The following is a 15,913-nucleotide window of genomic DNA, read 5'->3' on the forward strand; positions in this document are numbered from 1 at the left end:
GTTTTCAAACTGAACCCTACACTGTGCATAACCCACCACCTGACAGCAGAACTATTAATTTCTCTGATCTCCAACGCGTCAGATCCAAGCATGTCCGGTCTATCTGTCGGTCTGTATATGCATGTATGTGTCTGTCTGTCTGTCTCCATGTGAGTGTCTGTCTCTCGCGCTAACACTCAATACGCAGTCATTCCTTAAAGCAGCTACGGTATACTCATAGCATAAACTGTGTCAACACCCTTCAAATATAGGATTGAATCTATTTGAAACACATAATGAGTAAATCATATCTTCTCACGTGAACATCACCTTCCATTAAACTGAACCCAGTGTGCCAACATTAGCCCTATCCCCATCTTACCAAAAGGACCAGTCGGGTCACAGTTCTGCTGTTACGGTCGGGGTCCATTGGAACCTATACAGCTTTGGTCAAGACTGGAATACACACACACACACACACACACACACACACACACACACACACACACACACACACACACACACACACACACACACACACACACACACACACACACACACACACACACACACACACACACACACACACACACACACACACACACACACACACACACTGTTGCCAGGCGAGACATAGTCAGGTTCAGTGTGAGACCCAGAAATAGAGTCCCAGTAAGGACAGGTGGAGGGTCACATGCAAACTTCTTCGCCCAAATTACCACTACACTGAAAGAGAGAGGGAGAGACAGAACTCAAGAGAGACGAATAAACTAAAAACACACAATCTTTAATTTATATTCATGGTTAAGATCAATCCCGCTACGGTCCAACTAACTACCTTTTTCCCCACCACTTTCAACCAGATCTCACAGACATTTTTTCTGTATTTTCTTTCATCCTGTTGGAAAATATTAGAAATGTCAGCAAACTTTCGGTTGCTGCCTGTTGCTGTCCCAACTGTTGGTTGCTGCACCCATCTGGTGTTACTTCAGTCTGTTAGAAAACAGCCCCACGTTAAAAACAGGGCTGTGGGTGGGAGAGTTTAGTTAAGGTACTGGTGAGACAATGAAATACGATCCGGAAGTTGTTCTGATGCAACATCCCAGAGCTCTTATTTCTGCTGGAGAAGCGCGGAACCATTTCAATGAAATCTTTACCGGCCAACACTCCGCCTTATTGGATATCAGTTATAGATTGGACGCCGCAGCGGATCCACTGACAGAATTCAACATGACTGCAGTTGCATATCAGAGGGAAGACATAGAACAGATTTACCTCAAGTGCATCCCTCTAAAGTTTTTATCCCATAACCTATTTGTTTTCTGATTTACCAATTTAGTTAAGAATCTGTTGTAACACATCTAAACAACAAAATGGACAACAACAACAACGTTCTTACTTTATTATAAAGGTTTTCACTTTTCAAGATACTTTGTTTCTCCTAATGAACTGATTATGGACGCAATGAAATCAAAGAGAATAGAGGTTGATTAGCAAGAATCACCTTTTACATTTTCATTTAGTTTTTTATCCCATTCAGTCACGTGATGATGATAATTCCCTTGACCTGCACTTAATATAAATTACAAAACGAACATTTCCCTAAAAAATGAAGCCTAATAATAGTCATTGTTAAAAGAACAGCAATATCATATCATGTATAAAAAGAGATCTAGGGAGCAGTTTAAATGGTGGCTGAGTTGGCCAATCACAGGATGTGGATGTTGGGATGGACTGTCAGACATCACAAAAGGTGTGTGGGGGGGGGCTGAAGCTTTTCCACCGTCAAGCATACTGGCCTTTTACACAACTGCTTATAGTGCTTACAGCAGTTAGAGTCGACGGTTACACAAACTGACCTATCAATTGCAGTATGTCAATACGTCTGTTAAGGTGCAACAAAGCCGCAAAATAAAAACTAAATACCAAACCACACCTATCACTGCATCTGCCAGGGTGCTTTCATAAGCCTCGATCTTACTTGGTTGAAATTGATAAAGTATTTATTGGGAGATGATCACACATTGATACTAATACACCGAGGCTGAATCTTTCCCAAACTTTTTGCAACCCACTGTTTGTCCCAAATAACCCCAGGAAACTTTCATGATCATTAAAGCGATGTAAAGGGTTAGATGTTTTAAAAAAGGATATACCCTCTTCACCTTTCTAAAAGTTTAGCCGTCTATAAGAGCTCATTGCTGGAGTTCCGCTGTATTGGTGGCAACTGTTAGCAGAAGGCTAAATTAGGCTGCTTTTTAGAGCCTAATATCTGGCTATAATGTCAAACGTTACGAAAAATAAATGGAATTACACAAAACTCGGGAGGAGCTAGCCAATTTGAAGTGAGCCTGAGTTGAAGCTAGCTTCATGGCTAACTCCTTTCACTTTAGGTGGGGCTTGGCTTGGGTCTCGAGGAGTTGTAGCATTTATTCATCGACCAATATACTTTACACACACAGCACTGATACACACCTATAACGTTATTGCTGAGTTCTTAACTTTCCAGGCCAGCAATACAGCGGCAGCAACCCTCCCAGAGTATTCCAGGCAGACACAACTTATTGATGCAGTGGAGACTTCCAGGGTTTGCATGTGTCCGCCATAATGCACTCAACATCTGGGCAGTCAAGGACAGGTGACATGGGGACTCAGTTCCCTAATTTGCTGAAACAATGCAGCTGGCAAGAAATAAAGGATTTGGGTAGCATAAATGAAGGATCGGTAGCCAGGTACAAATGTAGGATAATTAGCTGTGGGCATTCATTTCAGTCCTTTTTAGTAGTGTTGTGTTTCCTTAGGTTTAGACCAAACTCTTGGGTCACATTGAACAGCTTGTATAATCAGAAATGGACTATATAACCCTAAAGGTTAAAGGGATGTATTAAAACATCAGACTGAGTTTTTCTGTCTTCTCAAATTGTGGCTGTTTGCACTTTGAAGGTATATCTCCTCCAACAGGTTACATTTTCCTGGGTTTTGGGGTTCTGGGTTAACGCATGTCAAGACTTTGAGTGTCACCACTCACATACTGTGTTTATAATACACTGTTCATTTTAAATGTGATTATTATACACATTCCATTGTCTATACAGCATACAGTATTTGTAATACTTCATTCTATCTTATATCTATATGTTTTTCTTCTATCTGCAACTTACTTGCACTAATACGTCTATGGCCCTATTTTATGTGTTTCTTTCTTTATGCAAAGTATATTGTGTGTTGTATTGTTGCCTGAGACTTCCAATTTTCATTGTTTACTTCGCTGAAGCTTTTGTGCATAAGAAAAGAATCCTTCAAATGTTAGATTTGCATGTGAGTAATATACTCGGTTAACCCCAAATGTATTTTGCAATGGTGCACCACTGATTACCAAGGGTCGAGCCATGTGACTCAATTATGACATTACCTGGCATAGTCATAATGAAAAAATAAACCAGAACCAGGTCATATCTGGGCCTGGGAGTAGGTGGAGATTGCTTGCAGCTCTCCTTGGCCACACATCAGTGTTTCCGTGGAGTCCCTGCGTTCTCGCTTTCTGCAGGAAGGGCCAGTTCTCAGAGCATCAGCTGTCAGTGGCGATGTCAGTTACCCACCGACCCCTCTTGAAACGCAGATCCCATCTTGTTGACCGAGGTTTGACAATGGGTGTTTTTACCATGTCATTCAGCATTCATACCAAGTCAAAGCATTTACTGTTTTAAGGACAGTTCAATTCTTTACAAAGGAGCAATATAAAGAAATACATGTATTCCATTGATATGTCTATTCTACAGAACCAAAGTGTTCATGATTATATGGTTTATAGAGCACATAATTATTAATCACAAATTGTGGACAAGAGCACACATTTTGTATATAAACTACAGACCCCCTCCAGATGTGGCTGATGCAGATAACATGTCAAAATGGAGAGGGACTCTGAATGCACGTTGAGGTGTCATACAGCAGCGGCTTCATGATGAGGCCTATCTGTGGCTTAAGTCAGCTCACTCCCTACCATTTAGGGCTCTTTACTTTATTAGCCTTTTAACCCTTTCACATTCCTGTCAGGAGCTGCAGAAACCCACCCTCCCTGAAAGAACACTTGTCTAAGGTTTTTTTTTTAATGTATTTCTTTATAATGTTCAGGGTAGGGCTGGGCAAGGCCAATATTCTGAATGATTGATTTTGATATTTTTGGCAGAAAAAAACCCAACACATTGTATTTAAAGCTTAAACAATGTGTCAAAGAATACATCGACAGAAAAATAGATTTTTTTTAATATGATTCATTTTCAGCAAACACTTCAGCAATAAGACATGTATTAACTGATGTTTCCAAAGTACCAATCGGCTCTTCGTGAAAAATCTAACTGTTGACCTCGCTTTAGGCATAAGGAAATTGTGACATCTCCCTAAATGTTCTGAAAATGTAAAGACCAATGATTAGTAACAAATAATTGATAAAGACAAAAAAATACAAAAGATCAGTTTATAATAAAAACTCAATTGCTCATTTAATATGAACATATATAGATTGTCCAAATTGAACTGTGTGTCAGTTATCATTTTAGAAGCTCTACCAACACCAAATGTGTACTTTCTATAAAAATATATTAAAATATGAATAATATGTTTAAATACTCAGTGTTGCTCAACGTTAAATACTATCAAATATAAGCATAAGCATATATGCAAAGCAAGCCCTTACATTAATGTTCCAGCACCCATTGTTCTCTGCACCATTGTACAACTGTCAGATACAAAAGTCTTGGAGCATCATTCCAGCACTGCTCAATAAAAAACATAGATATTATTTGACCGCAATTTTTTCCATTTGTCCGGGACATTGAAATCTTCCCAGACATGTTGACAGTTGAACTGAAACACTGATGTATACTGTAATATATGTACACATTTAACTTACTTTAAATGTATTTTTATTTTTATAATAAAAAAGCATATGTTTGAACACGGTTGAACTGAAATCCTCTACAAACCTCGGTCAGCCACAAACCACAATTTTTTGCTGAAGGTGCCATTTAGTGGTGCATTATACGACATGATCAATATTAAGAGGGGGCATAAATGCATGCAAAGTCAGTGGACTCATGTGAACAAAGGCAAATAAAGGCAACACTAGTTTAAAAAAGTGTAACTATGGGTAACAGTTTTGATTCCTCATTAGTGGAGAGAGAGGGAGCAGATAGGAACAGAACCATGAGAGAAGGTAGAGGATGATGAGACAAATAAGTGACACCAGAGTTCTTAGAAAGTTTTGGAATGAGTCTAGTCTAAAATGTTGAAATTCGTGTGTCGAGGCTGTGACATTCGCACACTCTGAGCACAAGTCCAATTGCTTTTCAAGGGCCAAAAGACACAGACTGCAAAACCCCTCCAGCAGTCAAATCAAGCCAACAGTTTACTTAACATTGTGTTAGTGGGATGGATCAGTATCTTGGAGAGAGTGTGGTCACTGGGCCCGGCCCTGACACAGGCCACTCCTCTACGGTGAAAGCTACTTTCCTACAATTTCCTCCATGTATACATGCTCAGCAAGTGGTAATGGTTAAGTTGTTGTGGCACACTGACAATGTCTGGCTACTAGGCAAAGGTACTTCTCCCACTTTTACCTACTTACTAGTGATTGAATGTGACTAAACAGCAGATCAGTTGGAACAAAGTTCATTATGAGCAGAGCTCAGTCGGCAAAACTCAATGTTTCATTGTATCATCTGTGGTGGTGCAGAACAAACTATAGGCAATAATCAGACAACATTCAGACGTATCTCGATCTCTGGTTTTCAGGCAAATAAATAACCAATCTAAATGTCCTGTGTATCTCAATAGAACGGAAATTGCCTGGAATACATGTCAAATCCTCATTTAGAGAGGAAGCATGTCCCAACTGGTCAGTGACGTTTCTGGCAATAGCTTCAACCTGAGAGATGTGTCATTTATCGCTTTTGAAAATGTCCATTATGCCCTCAAAATGGCCTTTAGGATAGACTTGGACAAATGACTAAACAGCCATGTGTTCTAGTGGTTCAATTTTACCAAGGCAATGAAGCAGTTGGGAAAAAATGTCAAATATAAGACTCAAATGTGAAAATAGTAACCTCAATTCAGCGGAGTGGGGGGCATCATTTGTGACAATCCTACTTGTTTTAATTGGTAATGACCACTAGCCTACATCTTCTGTTGGGCATCGACAGATAGAAGACCAGGGAACCATATAGAGAGAAAGAAGGGAGATGTCGAGATGGTTCCAGATGCACATTTGCACTGCTCTCATGCTGGTCTTGTTGCTTCTGAGCAGCCATCTCCCGGCAGCTGATGCCTGTGTCCCCCTACTCTAGGGCAGGGTAGGGGCTGGGGCTGGGGCTGATGCGGTAGCTAAGCTAGAAGCTAGCGTTAGCTGCTATAGCAGGTGATTGCTGCAGATCTGCAGAGGACATTCGGGGGTTGCTGGCTTCCCATCCACCCCACATCAGGGTATGACCATCTACTGTATACTATAGGCCATCAATACTTCTCCAATATGTAACAACAAATTCATCCCCCATCTCTACCTTATAGTCAACCGGCATCATGCTTTTCTACTTGGTGTCGTGCATTAACTCAGAGCAGGTCGCGATACCTCTGCTACTGAAGCGCGCACGCGAGCACGCACGCACGCACAAACACACACACACACACACACACACACACACACACACACACACACACACACACACACACACACACACACACACACACACACACCCCTTTATGACCAACCCAAGACTTACTGAACTCCGCAGATGGTTAGCTGTTACAAACGACAGTCATGAGATGAATTAGAAGGGCAGGGGGCTGATGGCATAACGTTGGACTTGGAGGACATTGCATGTTCCCGAAACAGGGTAACGTTATGTAGTCCATCACCATAATGCACGGCTCAGCTACTGTAGCTACGGCAGCCAAGCCTTAATTGTTCAACACGATCCATTGTCCAGCACCAACGTTAACACACCTATTTCACCGAAGCTTGCCTTATGCCCCACCAGCCTCTGGAGCAGCAGAGGAATGGGGACACGAGGCCGGGTGACAGGGGCGAATAACGTATGAAGGGGTAACATAATGCTACATGGAGCGGTTACCCCTATATGACTGTCACGCCTCTAACATATAGATTCAAGATAATCAACTAACCCCAGATTCATACATGAATATCAAAAAAAGAAAACGCCGACCGGCAATTCCTTACCTCAGGCGGTGTGTTGAACCAAGTTCCGCGTAGCAGCCATGTTCGGAACCCCTATCTCCCTCCGTCCACACGAACCGAGCCCCCTCCCCCGGGTCAGTCGTACCTCTTCCACAGCAGAAATCCAAATAATGTATCGTAGAATTATCAACCGATTAAATCCCGGTGAGATTAATTCCGAGTAAAATGTGGTTATTCTCCGGAGCTCAGAGAGCGGGTTCTCGGACTGATTGCCGGCGAAGCACGGCTAGCCGTGCCTAAGGGGAGGTGGGCAGCCCGCAGCCTCCACCACGGACACCTCAAATTCAGTCTTCTTCTATCCGGCAAACTTCATTTACTCGTTCGAGATTTATTCTCAGCTAGACGAAAATGATACCTTGAAGCGTGGGCCTGGATTTACAAACCCGTCAGCTATTTAAATTAATTTAAAGGCAAGACGCTAACATTAGCTAGCTATTAGCTAGCGTGCTAGCTGTCTAATATAATACTGCCATTGGAATTTGGAGGAAGACAGTCCGCACACTGCAGGCTGCTTGGCGGGCAACGGCCAGCCGATTGGCCGCTGGAAAATACAGGCAGACTATGAAGAACTAAATATATTTTAGCAGGCACAGCTACAGCTAGCTCTTTGCTGGCCAGCCCCTCTGTGATGTTAATATCGGTCAAAGGAGAGGGGCTGCATTGAGAGCGCACTCCCGACACAAGGCAAGTACGGCCCAGCGCGTTCCAGAGACATTTCCCACAAAATGGCTGCCAAAACAAATCTACCGTCGAGTCACAAAACTCAACTTCCAAAAGCGGCTCATTACATCAGTTTTACTATCTTAGTGGCAACAACCAGCTAACCGAACTCCTGCCGATTCATTTATGAACAAACCGAGCATGCAGTTAACATTGAATAGACGTGCCGCAATGCTAAATTAAACCAAGACGTCTGCAGCACTGTCAGAAGCCAATGTCGCTGAAATGAAAGGACTGCAGCCAGAACGTTTGGATTCCTTAATCCAGTTTACAGATACCAGTTAGGACGTCTGACCCTGTGGAGACTCTGCTTTGGGACCAACAATAATCTGACATGTCGCTTTGGAAATGTGTGCAGTAATAGTCTATGCACAGTATTAATATACACCAAGAAATGGTCGTTTTGGTGGTTGGATAAATGACAATCGTTTATATACAGTTTAAAAGTAACAGTTCCCACATGTTGGTAGCTATACATGATCATTTTGTCAAAATTACGATCAAGAAAAACAATCATAAACATTTTATTAAAACAAAATTGCTGTTTATGTCAAAATATATAAACTGTTCAAAGCATTAATTGTTTCAAGTTACATCCTTCTGCTCCTTACTCAAAATCAAATTACAAGTTTTAGTGAAAATGTCACCATCTATATATGTCTGTACACGCAGGGTCAAGTTTACAGCCTCGCCAGTCAACAGATCAGCATTAAGGGATCCTTACCTACAAAGTTAGGGTATTGTTCACACAAGTTCTGACTTAACACTTAAAATAGTAGCCAGTACGATTGGGATGTGCCCACCTATGCAGGATTGCAATGTTAGGAATCAGAATCACCCTGATAAGGGCAGTTATGATAAGAGCAAGGGACCAGCAAAAACATGCAACACAAGAACAAGGGACAAGCCAGACATGTCATTGAAAAAGGACCTTCAGCAAGAAAAGACTCCGGAGCCAGACAATATTGAAATAAAAATGAGCAAAAAAAACTCAATGTAATTATGCGTTTTGGTTTAACAGTTTATCCCGTCTGCTGAAATACACATGGTTAGAGTAGGACATTGTTCACAGATGAATTAAGTATCCCTCAACTCAATTGAGGCTGGGGTTGTCCTCGACACACTGGATATTTATCACCGTCTTCCTGGTGTAATTAGGGTGGTCCTGCTAGACATTAACCTCTACATTTTATAAAAACCTACGTACAACTGACATGACTTGCTCCAATCTTGCCATCAACTCATGACAGTCCCTTGCGAAATGGCCTCAATGTTATACAATGTGCTCCAAAATGTATCAGTAGAAAGACTCAAACAGTTGGATGCTGGAATCAGTTAACTCAAAAAAGTGATCCCCTCTGAATCTGACCCTCATGACATGACAGGCGGAGGTGCAGTATAGGGAAAGGGACAACACAAAGTAGAAAAAGTAGATGGTGGTTGAAAATAGTCCTCAGTTCCTGCCATCTTTCACTCTTCATTTCTTGTCTTTTGGTGGAGCTCTGTGGAGAGAAAGAATAGAGCATGTTACTAACAGTATATGTAGAGCAGGCCTTTGTACAGTATATGTAGAGCTGACTGCAGCGGTTTGTACAGAGGGGAAGGTCTGGATGTATGCGTCAACCTGTCACCATAACTCAACTCTGGGAACATTAGTTGGGAGGGGAAACTGCTAAACCCTGCAGTCAGAGCTCCAGAGGAGTACCACAAGTTCACCATATTATTGAGAGAACTCTGCCCCAACTAAGATTCAAATCTAAAATGCCCGATTTCCAGTTAGACCATGCGCTATACTCTCATCCCTCAGACTGTGAGAAACTTGGCAGGGCAGAGCCAGTGACCCGCTGATGTAGCAAGGTCTGGAAAAGCATTTGAATGAATTCTTTATTTACTTTACAATGTGGCGCAATTGGACTATAGCTCATCTGTATCACCAAAGCAGCAGGTGTCTCAGGAGAAACTGTCAAATGTGCTCCTAAATTCACACTTTGATAGGCTAGCACGCCATTAATTAAAATTAGCGGTTTTATTTTAGGACATTTATGACATGTGAACATATAACTTTTTATCAATCCACCAGATGGAGCTGTAGGTAACAGCTCCAAATATAAGGTAACTGGGCTTTTTAAACTTAAACACTAACAATTATTTTGAAATGGAATACTGTAAATAAAATATTAATTAATAAAATAAAGCTTTTTGAGATTGTACCAGCTGGAAGAATGACCATGGGTTTAGCAGCGTACCTCGGAGAAGCACTAGCTTCAGTTGATGGATAAAGGAAAGTTGCTTTTAAAGATTAGATAACACATACATCACAACGTCCACACAAGTATCCAAGGGTTATTTGGGCGTACCTGTAAATGCCGACCACCACAGCGTGGTCTCTCTCATAGGGCTCCAGTGTGAGCTGCTCTTGTGGCTTCATGTTCTCACCGCTCATCTTCTTCACCTCTGAGGCAAACACTGCCTCTGGAGGGGCTGTTGAGTCTATACAGTTAGCCTAAAGAAATCAAATAAAATTGTACATGCAGTGTTAAGGAACGCATCAAATCAACAGTGAATTTCAGAGGTCAAAAGGAACATTTTTAATTTACAGCATCTGCCAATACGTTTGGGGATGTCGTTTTCGTTTGACAATGCTACTTGGTAAACAAGACACAAATTGAGACTAAAACACAACTTTATAATCTTCTCTTGTTGCACACTTTAATTTACCAACACCTTAGCTGGAGTTAGTATTTTACGCATTATTGTTGCTTAATGTACCTTAATAGAGATGACAAAGTGTCCTCCATTCTTCAGGAAGTTGTGAGCGTTCAAAGCCACAATTCTGGTCTGGTCAGGCTGGGCAACATCAGCAAAAATCACATCCACCATGCCTACAGAGGGACATAACATTACAGTCAGAATCACACGCACATGTGGGAGTGGATTCTATCCAACTCCATGTTTGCTGTGAGTTTTATGCTTTTTCTGACAAAAGGCCGATCATTTAAGTTACATGACAATTATGCAACATTAAAAATGCAAGAGTGGACTTTGGGTAAATTGGTCATGCTTAGTTCTTTGTTGCAGAACACATGGGCTACCTACCAACAAGCATGCGGTATTTGTGTGGGTGGCGGGCGTCCTCGATGATGGGAATGATGTTGGTGCGTTTCTTTGCCACGTTGAGAAGGTCACGACCTGAGCGATGGGAAAACTCCACAGCATAGACCAGGCCCTCCTGAAACACAAGACACGGGTTACTATAAGGTAACGTTTTGAGTTTTTATTTAATAAATATATCCTCAGTAAAAACAAGACATTGTATATTAATGTGATGCTCAGTTTAGGTTTAACTCTAACCAGTTTTCCTGGCATTGTACAAGTCATTTGAATACTGAACCTTGGTCAAAAAAAGTGGAACAATTATTGCCTGTATGCGACCTATATTTTCAGCATATTAAATGTGTTTATTAACAGTTGATGGATAATGTCAGTTTTCCAGAGATATCGCAATTATGTTGGTTCATCAGTTTAATAAATACAAATAAAAGTGTGTAATTCTAACGTATATGCAAAGTTCCATGGAATGCTTGGAGAATAATGGCTTTGTGGATTTAGCTGCCATACTTTAGCACTTACTAATACCAATTTCATTCAAATCAAATTAAGATTAACTTATTCCATTTAGGAATAAACTGGCCTAGTGAATGGGTAGTACTCACCGGTCCAACAATGTCTGAAACGTGAGACACCGTGGTGCCAGAGGCAGCTCCCAGGTACATGACCTTTGAGCCGGGCTTGATGTGGATCTGGTCAACTCCTCCTAAGATGGCTGCTGCCAGCTTGGATCGGAACGGATTCCACGCTCTGTACTCAATCTTTGTTTCTCCTTCCTAATAGACAAAGAAACAACAAGCAAATCAGAATTTACAAAACCTGTAAAACCATAGTTTCTGCAACAACCACAAACATGGACAAGTGTCCCGTCATCAACAGAGTGCCACATTTCACATGAGAGCAAACTTAAGTATTGGTGGCATGGCAACATATGGCTCCATGAGATGACAAAGGGGTTTGAATTTGGATTTATCAATTGCTTCCTAGACTTCCACACCGCCACGGGTGCAGCCAAACCGAAAGATGACATCATTCATCAAAACAACATTATTTTAACAGATGTACAATGATACATGTGTTTATGAGGCAGGGATATTATAAGCCTGCTTACTAAGAGAGTGAGGTTTTTGCCCTCTGACCTGCCTGCTATTGGCAGTTTAAACTATGTAGCTTTCGCCTGGATATCTTCATCACTTTGTATTTGTTATCACACAATCTGAGCTCAGGGCTTTGATTGGTCAATAGATGTTTTACACAAGTACACCCCTTAACCACAATACCTAGAGGGTTAAGTAACCATAGCTTTTTACTCCAGGTAAAAGTAAACTACTGTGATAGGATTGAAACTCAGGCTAATATCTAAAGTTACTTAATATCAAGTCCTGCTTTGCATGTCAGACCTTAGGACTGCAAGACTGACGCAAAAGTGTATTTTTATTTGACGAACAGGTAATTCATGCCACAGTTTCAACACAATGAAGGTCTAAACTGAAGGAATCTCTCACCTCCACACTCATCCTCTTTTCTCCATACACTGACTCTCCAACCACCATGTTCCTGGTCACCAGGGCATCCTCCTTCCCTCTGCAGATGAATACTCCTGAGAGGACAAAACAAATCACCAGTCAGAATTAAAGGACATATTGAGTCTGTTAAACACAGGTAAATCTAGTCAGACAGATGACAGTACCTACAGTTTATCTACACCCAGATATATGCTTCTTTTTAAACCACAACATCATTCGACCTTCCTTAGTAGATCAAATTAAATGAAACCATTTTCAAGTGTTCGAGCACAACTAGTTATAAACGGCAACAATACAAACCTTCATGTCTGTGTGGCTCAACCATGACCTTCTTCCCTGCTCCGAATCCTCCTCTTCCGCCACCCCTTCCTCTCGGTGCGCCTCTGCCTCCACCTCTACCCCGGAATCCACCACCATCTGGGGACCTGAATCCACCTGAAAACAGAATGTTTGTAACTTAATGTATTGCATGGCAAACGGCTCAATTAAACAAAAACAAACCAAATTGTGAATCACAAAATATCTCATGTCCAACAATTGCTTCAAAGGGCTGTTGTCATACCACATGTGATTAACTTCAATCTGTGCGTGATGTGAAAATGCAGATGAGACTCACCTCTTCCGCCGAATCCTCCTCGCCCTCGTCCTCCTCCCCTGTCACCGAATCCCCCTCGTCCCCTTCCTCCTCCCCGGTCACCAAAGCCTCCTCCCCGGTCACCAAAGCCTCCTCGCCCTCTTCCTCCTCCTCTATCCCCACGAGGACTGAACCCTGGAAAACCAACACATAAGATTGAATTAGAAGGTTATGGGGGCAACACTGCAATAGGACTGCAACAACTGTCATTAGTCAGGCTGGGCAGCTTGAGTTCTCTCTTGTTGCAGATGCATTAGCAATTGTTACAATACAACAAAACACAATTGTAATATTCCGTAGAAAAATCTTGTATGAAACCGTAACTTGGTACAACAATTACGCGATATGAAAACATTTTTGCTTCCAAGATGTTTTTTTTTTAAATCGTGTCTCTTATGGTTGTTGCTGGGGGTGGCCTCGCCCCGCCCCGCTCTGCTGAGTGAGAGCAAGTGAATACAATAGACACTTTGCTATGGTGAAAAAAAGCATGGCTGCACGTGTGACTCAAGTAAACTGGGTTTACATGCCAACAAGCAGACACTGTTCTATCAACACTTGGATTCGATTTGCTTTGCTAATTCATCGTATGAATATTTTCAAACTTTAATATTTTTAAGCAGCTTTCTCTGCAGTGCAACGTTACTAAAAACCAAATTTTCAAAAATACAAACAGTTCACATCACAACCACAACACGAGGCTGACTTTTAAAGAACTAGAGCAACACGGAGTTAGTTTCCGGTAAATACAAGCACGAGGTTTCAACAACAGAGCGAATGTTAGTTGAAACTATCGATAACTTCCTCGCCTAACACGTTGGCACAAATTATACGAAAAAACGTAGATAGAAATTTTAAAAAAAAAAACACCCAAAACCTGATAGAAATAAATAAGTGGGCTTTAATTAGCACGACTGTTGGTGTATATAAAGAAGTGTCTGGTTGTGTTCGGCTCGTGGAGCGAAGCACGTGCGAGTAACGTTAGTGAGGTCTGCACCGCGAGCTGCTGCTGAAAGCAAGTTACCCGTTAATTCAACCCCAACCGTATTTTTCTATATTTATAGTAACAGCTATCCTATTTAACGGGGAAATCGTCCATACGGGTTGTTTAACGTGTCTTTGCGCGGCTAACATCTTTACAGTAAGGTAAACGGAGAAGCATGGCGGTGTAGGCCACGCACACATCAGCGCCTTTTACTTTAACTCAGCAGCTTAACCACAATTACATGATTTATCTAACCTGCTAACATTACTTTAACAAGATGGTTTACTGTACCTGGTCTCATCTTTTCTGATTTAGCGTTTCTATCGATGCAGCCGACGGTCCTCTATACTTCCTCCTCTCTGTCGATCTTCTTCGCACTGGCTTTCTCTGCGTGGACAGCAGCACGTGTGAAGTCTCCTCACTTGTTCACTTCTTTCCGTGAGGCTCCACGCTGCACCACAGAGCACAGGGGACAACAGCGCCACCACACCGTCTGGAGGAGCTATAGATAAAGCCAGTACAAAAAGGCATTCGTTCAGTACCTACCGAGGGGAAAACCTGCAGATAAAAAAATATATAGATATACTTTCTATCTACTGTCGACAGAACCTTGTGAGAATGTGAAGAATGAAGCTAGAGTATGGCTCTGCCTAAACAATTCCGGTGTTGCAGCCGTATTTGCTAAGCGGGCAAATAAACCAGTGGCTGTTTAGTGCTGACTGTAGTCACTTGTATATCACTTTCTGTGAGGATATCTAGCTCTATCCAGAATGTATTGAAACACTTTAGAAATGTTATAGTATTATTCACAAGTTCAGCAGATTTGACTTAAGCAAAGATCAGAAAATGGTTGAAATATAGTAAAACAACACCAGTAACAATAGAAAGTTATAGCCTTTTACTATTCACAACAATTCCCCCAAATCATTAAGTTCTAATAAGTTAAGTACTAGGATGTAGTAGGAGTCATATGGATAATGGAAAAATGCAGGGTTAAAAGGTTGTTCAGTTGATCTTGGTCTGATCTGTTTATATTGTGAGCAGTTTGCTTTGGATCTAAGGTCTCTATACAAGAAACATAACTTTGCAGCACATCACTGAAACATAACTAATCTTTCTCTTTCTGAACAGGATAATCCACCCACTAACAATATCGTTTTTTATGGAGTTACGTTCTGCTAAATGAATACATGTAAAGAGTGCAGACACCCACTTTTCCTGGTTGCAGTCACAAGTTTGAGCCCCACCTATCAAAAATATATATATTATTTTTTTAACATAGTTTTTTGAATTGTTTGAATGTTGTTTCACTCAGAAACATACACATTCATAAATCCTGTTATGAGGAAACCACTTAGGCCAGAGTCTATGATGATAAATGAACCTTGGAAGGGAAGTTATTATCAGGCAAACGCAATGGCAGAAAGGAAACAAAGGACACCATCTATACTGTCATACGTATGAAACACAAGGAATAAAACCTTAGAAATAGTTAAAGAGGAGAAGGTTTCTTAGAATTGTATGTAGTATTGATTTAAGACAACACAAAGCATTGTTTACGTTTTTTAAACCTTTATTTAGTTGTTCTCTTAAAGTCTTTATGCAAACAGGGAATTTTGGTTCACACTCGAGTTACGTAGGCGGCGGTAATTCACCAAAAACGATAATTGCCATACGCCATTGAACAAGAAGAAGAAGAAGAAGAAGAAGAA

The 15,913-nt window shown here is 41.2% G+C and overlaps 2 protein-coding genes across 2 annotated transcripts in view; both read right to left on the minus strand.

Annotated features, from left to right (window-relative positions):
* dyrk1b (dual-specificity tyrosine-(Y)-phosphorylation regulated kinase 1B) overlaps positions 1 to 8,093 on the minus strand; it is a 38,631-nt gene extending 30,538 nt beyond the window's left edge. Inside the window, exon 1 of the mRNA XM_063878923.1 lies at positions 7,214 to 8,093. The gene's annotated coding sequence lies outside the window, so the exon portion shown is untranslated. The remainder of the gene's footprint in view (positions 1 to 7,213) is intronic.
* A 366-nt stretch (positions 8,094 to 8,459) lies between these two features.
* fbl (fibrillarin) lies at positions 8,460 to 14,666 on the minus strand. Its single transcript, XM_063878925.1, has 9 exons — positions 14,493 to 14,666; positions 13,202 to 13,354; positions 12,886 to 13,020; positions 12,565 to 12,659; positions 11,665 to 11,835; positions 11,048 to 11,180; positions 10,721 to 10,833; positions 10,309 to 10,454; positions 8,460 to 9,453 (listed from the first exon to the last, which is right to left on the minus strand). Exons 1-9 carry the CDS (start codon positions 14,500 to 14,502, stop codon positions 9,429 to 9,431), a joined length of 981 nt encoding a protein of 326 aa, XP_063734995.1. The 5' UTR covers positions 14,503 to 14,666; the 3' UTR covers positions 8,460 to 9,428.
* Positions 14,667 to 15,913: the final 1,247 nt, after the last annotated feature.

This window comes from Eleginops maclovinus, chromosome 3, assembly GCF_036324505.1.
Source record: "Eleginops maclovinus isolate JMC-PN-2008 ecotype Puerto Natales chromosome 3, JC_Emac_rtc_rv5, whole genome shotgun sequence".
NCBI classification, from domain to species: domain Eukaryota; kingdom Metazoa; phylum Chordata; class Actinopteri; order Perciformes; family Eleginopidae; genus Eleginops; species Eleginops maclovinus.

Excerpts from the sequence above, each read along its gene's own strand:
- fbl (XM_063878925.1), bottom strand. Across the intron at positions 11,181-11,664 it reads TTTCAGACATTGTTGGACCG|GAGGGCCTGGTCTATGCTGT; the intron begins GTGAGTACTACC and ends CTTGTGTTTCAG. Across the intron at positions 10,455-10,720 it reads ACTTTGTCATCTCTATTAAG|GCTAACTGTATAGACTCAAC; the intron begins GTACATTAAGCA and ends TGATTTCTTTAG.